The following is an 11,414-nucleotide window of genomic DNA, read 5'->3' on the forward strand; positions in this document are numbered from 1 at the left end:
GCAACATTACTTGAATCAATTTTTGAGGGGGGTGGTCCTTTGAGAGGAATTTGCACATTATTCAGTTTTGAAAAAATACTGGGTAAAAAGGTAGGAACTTTTGAAATCAGGAATATATTTTAAAAAGCCTTTTCTAAGAGATGTTCCTATTTAGCTTGGCCTATTATTATCTTTTACATCCAAAATTCTATAAAATGAGACTTGATAATAAGAATGGTCTTGAGACACAAAATCTCTTATCAATAAAACTCTGGATACATATTACAAAACTGTCTTCCAGAAATACTTCTATTAATTTGCATACCCACTGCAGCATTTGAGGGCCCATATAAGCATATTCTTACTAGCTCGAGTATTACTTTAAAAAAATCTTCATTTAAATCAATATATAAAAATGAATTGTATTTCAATATACCAGCAACGAAGTTAGAAGAAAAATTACCGTTCACAATAGCATCAAATATACGAAACATCCAAGAATAAGACTAACAAATTACGTGTAAGACCTCTATGGGGAGAAACATGCGAAAGCTTCATTATGTAAGAGATGTACATGAATGTATTAGAAAACTCAATATTGTAAAGACATCACATCTTTCTAATTTGATTTATAACTCTACTGCAACCCCAACAAAAATCCCAGCAGTTTTTTTTTTTGGGTGATGGAGCTTGACACGATGACTGTTTTCATGGAAATGCCAAGGGCCAAGATTAGCCAAGGCTCTAGAAAGAAATCAAGGTGTGAGACTTGCTCTACTAGACACTGAGACTTATTATTAAACCATAGTATTGAAGACAATGAGAATCAGAGTAGGTATAGAGTTAAACCATCGAGTCAGTTGCAACTCACAGTGACCCTATAGGACAGAGTAGAACTGCCCCATAGAGTTTCCAAGGAACACCTGGTAGATACGAACTGCTGACCTTTTGGTTAGCAGCCATTGCACTTAACCACATGTCACCAGGGTTTCCTGGTATAGAGTAGGTAGAGTCAAATAAACCAGTGGAATAGAACAGAGGGCTGAGAAACAGACCCACACATTAAAGGGAAACCTGGAGTCCATAACAAATAGGGCTGGGGGTGGGATAAGGAAGGGAGTTTCAATAAATAGTGGATTAAAACCTAAATGTGAAAGACATTTTATATTTTTAGGTAATATAGGTGAATATCTTCATGACCTGGAGTAGTTAAGGCTTTCTTAAACAAGTTACATAAAGCACTTACCAAAGAAAACACTGATGAAATGGACTACATTAAAACTTAAAACTTCTCATTAAAAGGCATAATAAAGAAAATGAAAAGACAGCCAGAGGGTAAGAAAAGTTATATACAACACATTAACTGACAAAAGAATAGTGTCCAAAATAGGCAGCTTCTGACATGGCTCCCTGTGATCCTACTTCTTATGTAATCCTCTCCCTTGAGTATATACTGGATTTAGTAATTTGCTTCTAACAAATAGATTACGTCTTGCTAGCATGGTATCTCTTGCCCCTTGCCTGCTTGCTTTAATAAAGCAAGCTGCCATTATGTTCTATGAAGAGGCCCACAAGGTAAGGAAATGAGGGAAACCTCATCAATACCTCATGAGGAACTGAGGCTTTTGTTGAACAACCTGCAAGGAAATGAATTCTGTGAACAATGCAATGAATGAACTAGGAAGTCGATCTTTATAGTTGGGCCTTAAGATGACTGTAGACTTATGGGAGAACCTGAGCCAGAGGATTCATCTGAGCTTCACACAGACCAGACCCACAGAAACTAACAGTTAACAGACGTGTTTTTTTTTTTTTTAACAAATATATTTTTAAGCCATGAAGTTTTAGAGTAATTTGTTATGTAACAACAGATAGATGTTACAGATTGGATTTTGTCCCCTAAAAAGATACGTTGAAGTCCTAACCTCCAATACCTGTGAACATGGCCTTGTTTGGAAATAGTCTTTCGGGAAGGTATTAGTTAGGTTAACATGAGGTCATACTTGAGTAGGGTGGGTCCTAATCATATATGACTAATGTCCTTATAAATGCCAAGATGATGCACAGAGACAGAGAGGCAGAGGAAGTACTCATGCAACGCTGCAGTTGTAATCCAAGGAATGACTGGAGCTACCAGGAGCTATGAGAGAGGCATGGAACAGACTTTCCCTCAAAGCCTCAGAAGGAATCAACACAGCTGTCGCTCAGGTTTCCAACTCTCAGCCTCCAGAGCTCTGAGAAAATAAATTTCTGTCCTGATAAGCCAATCGATTTGTGGTATTTTGCTACAGCAGCCCTAAGAAACCAACATAATAATGAATGATACTTTTGTAGACTGATTAAAACCAGCAAGCAATTCAACAGAAAAATATGTAGAAAGTGTAAAAACGGAACCTGACGAAAGAAGCCTTTACAGCCAAAAAACACACAAAGAAGGGCTTATTTTGTAATTAGTGAAGAGTAAATTAAAGCCATAATAAAATGCTCTTACAGCCACCAGATTGACAAGTTTAAAAAATCTGACAATACCAAGTATGAAAGCACAACAGGCATTTTCTTGTCCTTGTATATATGTATAATCATCTTGGAAATATTATCTAGAAAAGGTGCAGATATGATCGTATGATGCAATAATTTCAATCTCAGTAATATACTTTAGATAAACTTGTACACATGGTCACCACAAAATGTTTACAACAATGTTCCTAACAATCTCGTTCATCATAGTTCTAAACAAGAAACAATCCAAAAGTCCATCAAGAGTAGAATGGATACAGTATGAGTACATAATGAAATACTATTCAAAAATGAAAAATGAATCAATTTCAGATTTGGATCAAAATCTCTGTGCCATTTACCATTTAGCTTAAAGTGGTTATGAAGATCAAATGAAAGGTACAACAATTGGTATCTATTAGCCTAGAGCAACAGAGGAGAGGCAGGAATAGGAGGAGCAAATTGAATGTGTGGCTAATTGCCTTCATGAATAACTGCCTCCTTTGCCATGAGACCAGAAGAACTAGATGGTGCCTGGCTACCATTACTGAACATTTTGATTAAGGATTCTATAGAAGAATCTATAATCAAAAGCAGAAAATACAGAACAGAATTTTAAATTCTCATGGAATCCAGACTTTCTGGAGCCTAGATAAACCCCTGAAACTATCGCCCTGAGATAGCCTTTAAATCTTAAACCAAAAATATTCCCTGAACTCTTCTTAAAACCAAACAATAGTTTAGCTTAACTAGTAAAAACTGTCTGTCTTGAACATTGTGATCTTCTAAGGTATATTTATATGGGATCAAAATGACAACAACAGCTCGAAAGATCAGATAGGAAATTAAGGGGACAGTGAGTTTATGTTAAAGGGGGAGGAACGGCTTAGAAAAGGAGGGTGAAAATAGTTGTACAACTTGAAGAAGGTAATCAATGTCACTGAATTGTACATGCAGAAATTGCTGAATTGGTTTATGTTCTGCTGTGTATACATTCTCAAAAACAAAATATAATAAATTATTTAAAAAAAAAAAGAGCAAATGAGCTGCTTCATGTGAAGAACTCATTGCCTAAATCATAACATTTAATATGTATTATAAATACCAACAATGACAACAACAACAAAAAAAGAAACTCATAAAATTCAAGGAGAATCCATTAAAATCGATTAAGAAAAAAAATGTTGGTAACTCCTGCTTTGCTACAGGGCAACTTGGTAGACTACTACAGAGTAGTCTGCCTACTGCATAATCTAGTATTGGTAACTATTACTACTACTATTTCCCTTAATTCTCCAAACTATGTTGGGACCTTGGTATTGCCATTAAAACCTAGAAATGCATACCTCTAAATGTATGGACTTTTTAAAAAAGAAAATATGGTTTTCATTCTTACCTTGCATTAGGAGTAAGGCTTCGTATGACATGAATTAGGGAACTAAGTGGTAATGATCCAGACTGTTTAACCAGAAGAGAATTCTCATAGGAAGTTTCTTCAGTATATGGACTATATGTAGTAGTTTCATACCAGAGCCAGTTATAAAGACTCTGCTTTGCATGATCCCACACTAGACACATGACCAAAAAAATAAGGAAATACAAATTATTTTCACAGTCATGTTACTAGATTTCAGGAAAGAATGAGAAAGCATTAAATAAAAAATGAATCCTGAGATTTAAAATTTTGCTATTTCCCCATCCAAATCAGTAACCAATAATCTAATTTCATTGTCAATCAACATATGAATATTTATTTACATGCTAAATATAAACTCTATGAATTCATAAAATAAATATTGCAATACCACAAAGAACAGAAACAGACCAAAATAACAATTTGGTTTTCTCTCCCACCCGATGTAATTTTATGTGTCCCAGCACCCTTTTTAGTATTTGACATTTTATTTCTAAGAATTACACTCTAAATCAGACTAAGGATACCTATCTTTTTGGCAAGTTGTGTCTTTAAACATGTATCAGAGGAAAAGTATACTACAAAATAGTAAAAATTTTCTGAATTGTGACATTAAGAAAATTAATTTTATAAGATGGATATCTCAAGAAAGAAAAATAGTAATATTTAACTTACTGAGGGGAGCATTGAGGTGATCAATAGAAGCTACAAGATATATGTTACGCAAAGATGACAACTGCCCAATAATTTGCTGACTCTTGTCTCCTCTCAACATTTGGCTATCCAAATTGTGGATGAGCAGGAAGAGTTCTAAAGAAGAATCTAAAAAGAAAGGGAATTCGATTATTATTTTCAGTGAGTATTTGTGAAGTCTCTACTACACACAATGCCTAGGTATTAAAGAATATATCAAAGCACCATAAATACTGCTTAAAAACCCATTGCCGTCGAGTTGATTCTGACTCATAGTGACTCTACAGGACACAGCAGAACTGCCCCATAGGGTGTCCAAGGAGTGGCTGGTAGATTCAAACTCCTGACCTTTTTTTGGTTAGCAGCTGTAGCTCTTAACCACTGCGCCACCAGTGCTCCAAATACTGCTTAGGGTATGTATTCATTTATTTGGGAAGATATGCCAAACGCTCATACAAAAGGCAAAGATTTATTATTAAAGTCTTAAAAAAAAAAAAAAAATACAGGAAATCAGTAGAGACTGAAGTGGTTAGAGACTTAACTCGAATGGTTAGTACATGAATCAGACCCTGAAGAGAACACAGTTTTTTGCTGTTGATTTTGATTTTGTTTTTGTTGCTGATTTTTGACTTGATTCTGTGTGTTACAAAGTAGAATTGTTTCATATGGTTCTCTTCGCTGTAATCTTTACAGAAGCAGATTCCAGGCCTATTTCTTCCATGGTGCCGCTGGGTAGGGGAACAGTTTTTAATAAGGCATAGGAAAAAAGAGAACTTTTAGGTAAGATGCATATAACAGATTGGAGGTCAATCTATGCATGCTGCATTGCAAGTGGGAATGCAGGGGGCTGGGAGGGAACACACGCACACGCACAAAAAAGCCAAAAATAGCCTATTGATTAAAGAGCTTTTATTAAGCATTAAGAGGTTATATTAAAAAAAAAAAAAAAAACCTGATTATTGCAAAAGCCAAGGGAGACAAAAGAGAATTAGGAAAGTACTCAAGGGATCAGGAAGGTCAGGGAAGCAAAACATCACAAAAGTTAATGAAGGAATAATTTAGAGGATGGAGCTGCCAGCACCATCAAATACAAATACAAATACAGCAGGGATCAGAATAAACAAAGAATGAGCCAAGGTCAACGGGTTTGGTAAGAAAGAAATTACAGCATATGGTTCAGGTAGCACAGAAACAAGAAATTAAGAAATGGGTTAAAAAAAAAAAGTATGACATGACTTCAAAAACTCTGAAATCATATGGAAACAGGAAATAAAAGAGTCTGGAGGGGCATCACAATCAGGTGAATTTTTTTCTTAAGATGAAAAAAGATCTATGCATGTTTAAAAGGCAAAGGTATTGGAAAGTCTCTTAGAGGTTGGTAAGAAATGGAACTCTTGGCATCTATGATTATGGACAGCCCTTTTGAAGAGAGTAAATGTCTCTCCTACTGGGGTTAGAGGGACAAGAGAAAGAATATAGTAACAAAGATTCTGAGATGACACATTTTGCAAATGCAGGTTCCTTGAATTCTAGAAGATAAACCATAGTCAAAAGTATAAAAAAAAAAATGTATTTTCAATGACTTAGGCACCTACTTTAATGAGCATGTAAACAGTATAGAGCTGTACCACAAAGATCTGTGGTAAAGAGATACAAAGGATGCTTTTATTATTCTACATGTGGGAGAATGTATTAACATTACATATTAAAATAGATGCTGAGAACTAAAGAGGGTCCAGAAAAATAACCCAAAATTATTCTAGGGGCAAAATACGGTAACAATTGACTTTTAATTAACTAATAAAGTTGGAAGAATTGAAAACAAACAGATTTGTTTACCTAATATATGTACTTTCTCCATAAGGCATATCACAGCCTTCTTGTGCTTAAGACCGCCAGCCAGCACTTCAGCACTATGCTTGGGGGTCATTTTCAACAGTGAAATCACCAACAAAAAGTGCGAAAGGCGAGGCGTTAAAAGATGGCAGAACGGACATTTGTTTACTGTATAACAGCAGAAACAAGAAGGCAGAACGTCACCTGGTTCCATCTCAGATGGGTACGTATGGACCAGGTGACTCAAATTCTTGCCGCTCTGCGTACGTCTGCAAATGGCTGTAAAAGTGCCACGAGTGTTGGCTTTGGGGATACAAATTAATTTTAGCAAGTGGGCACATCCACAAATACTGAGCATCAACTGTGTCTGTTTTCAAATGTGTATCATTAGAATAAGAATGTATTTGTCCATGTCTGTAAAGTACTGTAGATAAAATGGGCATGAGAAGCCTAAAAGGACGAAATTTAGCACAGAAAAATTGTTCAGCTAGGAAGTGAGGGAAAGAGAAAACTTAAGAATGCACAGTATATTGATGAGATTAATAAAAGTGTTATAGAAATGGAGCTAGGACTAAACAAAATTATCTAAAAAATCAGCTAAGTATTATCAATTATTCCTTTTGATTCATAAACAATGACCAAATGAAAATTAACTGGTAGAAACTGAATAATTTTATTCCAATTTTCTGATTGCTACCATAACTAAAACATTCACACTAAAAGTGTAGCAAAGACATGTCTTTTTCCCATTCCACAGATTTTGAGTTTGTGACATCATCCCAATGTAGTTTCATTTACTCAGAATAGAGAAATAAGAATGTTTTATAAATAATTAAACAATATAAAAATACCAAAGATATACCAATTAATTGGAGATATGCCACACTGCCCAAAATCTTCAAATTATCCTGAAATAAGAGGCATTAGGCTATACAAACCTAAGGTTGTAGGAAAACTCTCTTCTTTTAGCTAAGTTCACAGAAACATTTCATAGAAAAAGACAAGACAAATTATTTTAGAGAAATCTAAATCAGTAATTACTACACCAAGATAAGTGCAGTTATTAAAATAATCCTCATTTCTGTGTAGACAAATACAAGAATAAGTAGAAGTGTCTACTTCACCCTCAACTATTTAGCATCCACTTCATGTTACCTTCTTTAAATTTGTTTAGTATCCAGTCTAGCTGATCCAGTACACTGCGGAAAGTACCCACATGATCAAGGACCTCTTCTGTTATAGAATTCAGGACCTGTATTATAAAAGTACAAGAGGTACAATGTCAATTACAACTTTTTCTGTCATACAGGATAAATAACACATATAGCAAATCAATCCTTTTTTATAAATTACAAATGAACTTAAATTTCCTGTCCAAGTTTTAGAAGCCCTGGTGGTATAAGTAGTTAAGAGCTCAGCTGTTACCCAAAAGGTTGGCAATTTGAATCCACCAGCAGCTCCTTGGAAACCCCATGGGGGCAGCTCTAATCTGTCCTATGGGGTCATTATAAGCCGGTAATGGGTTTGGTTTTTTTGGTCCAAGTTTTAAAAAACTTTTAAAAATTTTACTGGAACTGAAATACATCTAAATTATTATTATTACTAATTATTTGTTGTTGAGAACATACACAGCAAAAAATATACCACTTCAAGTTTCTACATGTACATTTCAGTGACACTGATTACATTTTTGAGTTGTGCAACCATTCTCATCCTCCTTTTCTGAGTTGTTCCTCTCCCATTAAAGTATTCTCGCTTCTCCCTAAGGTTCCTATCTAATCTTTCGAAGTTGCTGTTGTCAGTCTGATACCATATGAAAACCCAGTGATCCCGTATAGACAGATCTTAAATGAGCATAATGCTCAAGGCAGACATCCTTTATTGATTAAGCTAAACTATTTGTCTTTAAAAAAACTTCAGGGGATATTTTTGCTTTAAAGTTTAAGGATTATCTTGTTGTTGTTAGGTGCCATAGAGTCAGCAACCTTATGTACAACAGAACAAAATATTGCCTGGTTCTGCTCCATTCTTAAAATTGTTGCTATGTTTGAGTCTATCATTGCAGCCACCGTGTTAATCCATCTTGTTGAGGGTCTTCCTCTCCTTCACCCTTGCTGACCCTCTACTTTACCAAGCATTATGTCCTTCTCCAGGGACTGCTCCCTCTTGATAACATGTCCAAAGCACCTTAGTCATCAAAGTGACATCTTTGCTTTGTAACACTTTAAAGAGGTCTTTTGCAGCAGATTTGCCCAATGCAATATGTTGTTTGAATTCTTGACTGCTGCTTCCATAGGCACTGACTGCGATCCAAGTGCAATGAAATCCGTGAAAACGTCAATATTTTCTCCACTTATCATGATGTTGCTTATTGGCCCAGTTGTGAGGATTTTTGCTTTCTTTATGTTAAGGTGTAATCCATACTGAAGGCTGCAGTCTTTGATCTTCATCAATAAGTGCTTCAAGTCCTCTTTGACTGCAGTAAGCAAGGTTGTGTCATTTGTATATCGAAGGCTAATGCGTCTTCCTCCAATCCTGATGCTGCGTTCTTCTTCATATAGTCCAGCAACTAAGATTACCTGCTCAGTATACAGACTAAGTATGGTGAAAGGATACAACCCTGATGCATGCCTTTCCTGATTTTAAACTACACAGCATCCCCTTCTTTTCGAACGATTGCTTCTTGGTCTATGCACTGCTTCCTCATGGGCACAATTAAGTGGTCTGGCATTCCCATTCTTAGCAATGTTATCCAAATTTGTTATGAAACCACACAGTCGAATGCCTTTGCATAGTCAATAAAACACAGGTAAACATCCTTCTGGTATTTTCTGCTTTCAGCCAAGATCCATCTCACATCAGCAGTGATATTCCCTTGTTCTACATCATCTTGTGAATCCAGCTTAACTTCTGGCAGCTCCCTGTCAATGTAATGCTGTAGCCATTTTCAAACTGCCTTCAGCAAAATTTTACTTGCGTGATATTAATGATATGACTCAATAATTTCTGCATTCTGTTGGATCAGCTTTCTTTGGAATGGACACAAATATGGACTCTTTGGCCAGGTAGCTGTCTTTCACACTTCTTTGCATAGACAAGTGAGCACCTTCAGTGTGACATCTATTTGTTGAAACACCTCAGTTGGTATTCTGCTGATTCCTGGAGATTTGTTTTTTGCCAGTGCCTTCAGTGCAGTTTAGGCTTCTTCCTTCAATACCATCGGTTCTTGATCACATGCTACCTCCTGAAATGGCTGAACATCAACCAATTCTTTTTGGTACAGTTACTCTGTATTCCTTCCACCTTCTTTAGATGCATCCTACATTGTTCAACATTTTACCTATAGAATCCTTCAATACTGGAACTCGAGGCTTGAATTCTTTCTTCAGTTCTCTCACCTTGAGAAATGGCAAGTGTGTTCTTTCTTTTTGGTTTTCTAACTCCAGGTCTAACTCTTTGTCTTCTTGTGCAACCCTTTGAAATCTTCTATTCAGCTCTTTTACCTCATCATTTCTGCCTTTCGCATTAGCTGCTCTACATTAAAGAGCAAGTTTCAGAGTCTCCTCTGGTCTTTTCTTTCTTTCCTGTCTTTTTAATGATCTTTTGCTTTCTTCATGTATAATACCCTAGATGTCATCCCACAACTCATTTGGGCTTCGGTCATTAGCGTTCAATGAGTCAAATCTATTCTTGAAATGATCTCTAAATTCAAGTGGGACGTATTCAAGGTTGTATTTTGGCTCTTGTGGACTTGTTATTTTTTTCAGCTTCAACTTGAACTTGCATAGGAGCAAATGATGGTCTGTTTCACAGTCAGCCTACTGGCCTTGTTCTGACTGATGATATTGAGTTTCTTCATTGTCTCTTTGCACAGAAAGAGATTCCTCTTTCCACAGAGTTATCAAATTGATAACTGTTTATTCCATCTGGTGAGGTCCAGGTATATAGTCATCATTTATATTGTTGAAAAAAGGTATTTGCAATGAATAAGCTGCTGATCTCCACAATTATATCATGCGATCTCCAGTATCGTTTCTATCACAAGGACATATTTTCCAACTACCGATCCTTTGTTTCCAACTTTTGAATTCCAATCACCAATAATTATCAATGCATCTTGATTGCATGTTTGATCAATCTCAAACTGCAGAAGTTAATAAAAAAATCTTCAATTTCTTCATCTTTGGCCTTAGAGGTTGGTGCATAAATTTGAATAATAGTCATATTAACTGGTCTTCCTTGTAGCCATATAGATATTATCCTATCACTGACAACGCTGTACTTCAGGATAGATCTTAAAATGTTCTTTTTAACGACAAATGTGATGTCATTCCTCCTCAATTTGTCATTCCTGGTACAGTAGAAAACATGATGGTCCAACTGAAAATGGCCAATACCAGTCCATTTCAGCTCAATAATGGCTAGGATATTGATCTTTATGTGTTCCATTTCACTTTGGAAGACTTCCAATTTTCCTAGTTTCATACTTCGTACATTCCACGTTCTGATTACTAACGGATAGTTGCAGGTGTTTCTTCTCATTTTGAGTTGTGCCACATCAGCAAATGAAGTTCCCAAAAGCTTTACTCCATCTACAGCATTAAGGTCAACTCTACTTTGATGAGGCAGCTCTTCCCCAGTTGTATTTTCAGTGCCTTCTAACCTGAGGGGCTCATGTTCTGGCACTATATCAGACAATGTTCCGCTGCTTTTCATAAGGTTTTCACTGGCCATTTTTTTCAGAAGTAGACCGCCAGGTCCTTCTTCCTAGTCTGTCTTAGTCTGGAAGCTCTTCTGAAACCTGTCCACTATGGGTGACCCTGCTATTTGAAATATCTATGGTATAACTTCCAGCATCACAGCAACACGCAAGCCTCCCAAGTATAACAACCCGACAGATGAGTAAAGATTATCTTAGGGCAATAGTTTCAGAGTTGTTAAATTATTTTTCCATAAATTACAGCTAAGAAGAAAAAAAAGAAAGAATAGCAAAGAC

General features: G+C 36.1%; 2 protein-coding genes across 8 annotated transcripts in view; one reads left to right on the plus strand and one right to left on the minus strand.

The window, feature by feature from the left end:
- The window catches only part of NIF3L1 (NGG1 interacting factor 3 like 1), a 54,051-nt gene that overhangs the window by 32,040 nt on the left and 10,597 nt on the right, over positions 1–11,414 (plus strand). The window lies entirely within an intron of this gene.
- ORC2 (origin recognition complex subunit 2) overlaps positions 1–11,414 on the minus strand; it is a 47,110-nt gene that overhangs the window by 7,477 nt on the left and 28,219 nt on the right. For all 6 annotated transcript variants that reach the window (XM_049887790.1, XM_049887787.1, XM_049887786.1 and 3 more), the window contains 3 exons: positions 7,574–7,670; positions 4,565–4,711; positions 3,872–4,043 (listed from right to left, as the gene is read on the minus strand). In XM_049887790.1, coding sequence (XP_049743747.1) covers positions 3,872–4,043; positions 4,565–4,711; positions 7,574–7,670 — 416 coding nt within the window. The remainder of the gene's footprint in view (positions 1–3,871; positions 4,044–4,564; positions 4,712–7,573; positions 7,671–11,414) is intronic.

The sequence above is a fragment of the Elephas maximus genome, chromosome 6 (assembly GCF_024166365.1).
Source record: "Elephas maximus indicus isolate mEleMax1 chromosome 6, mEleMax1 primary haplotype, whole genome shotgun sequence".
Classification (NCBI taxonomy): Eukaryota; Metazoa; Chordata; class Mammalia; order Proboscidea; family Elephantidae; genus Elephas; species Elephas maximus.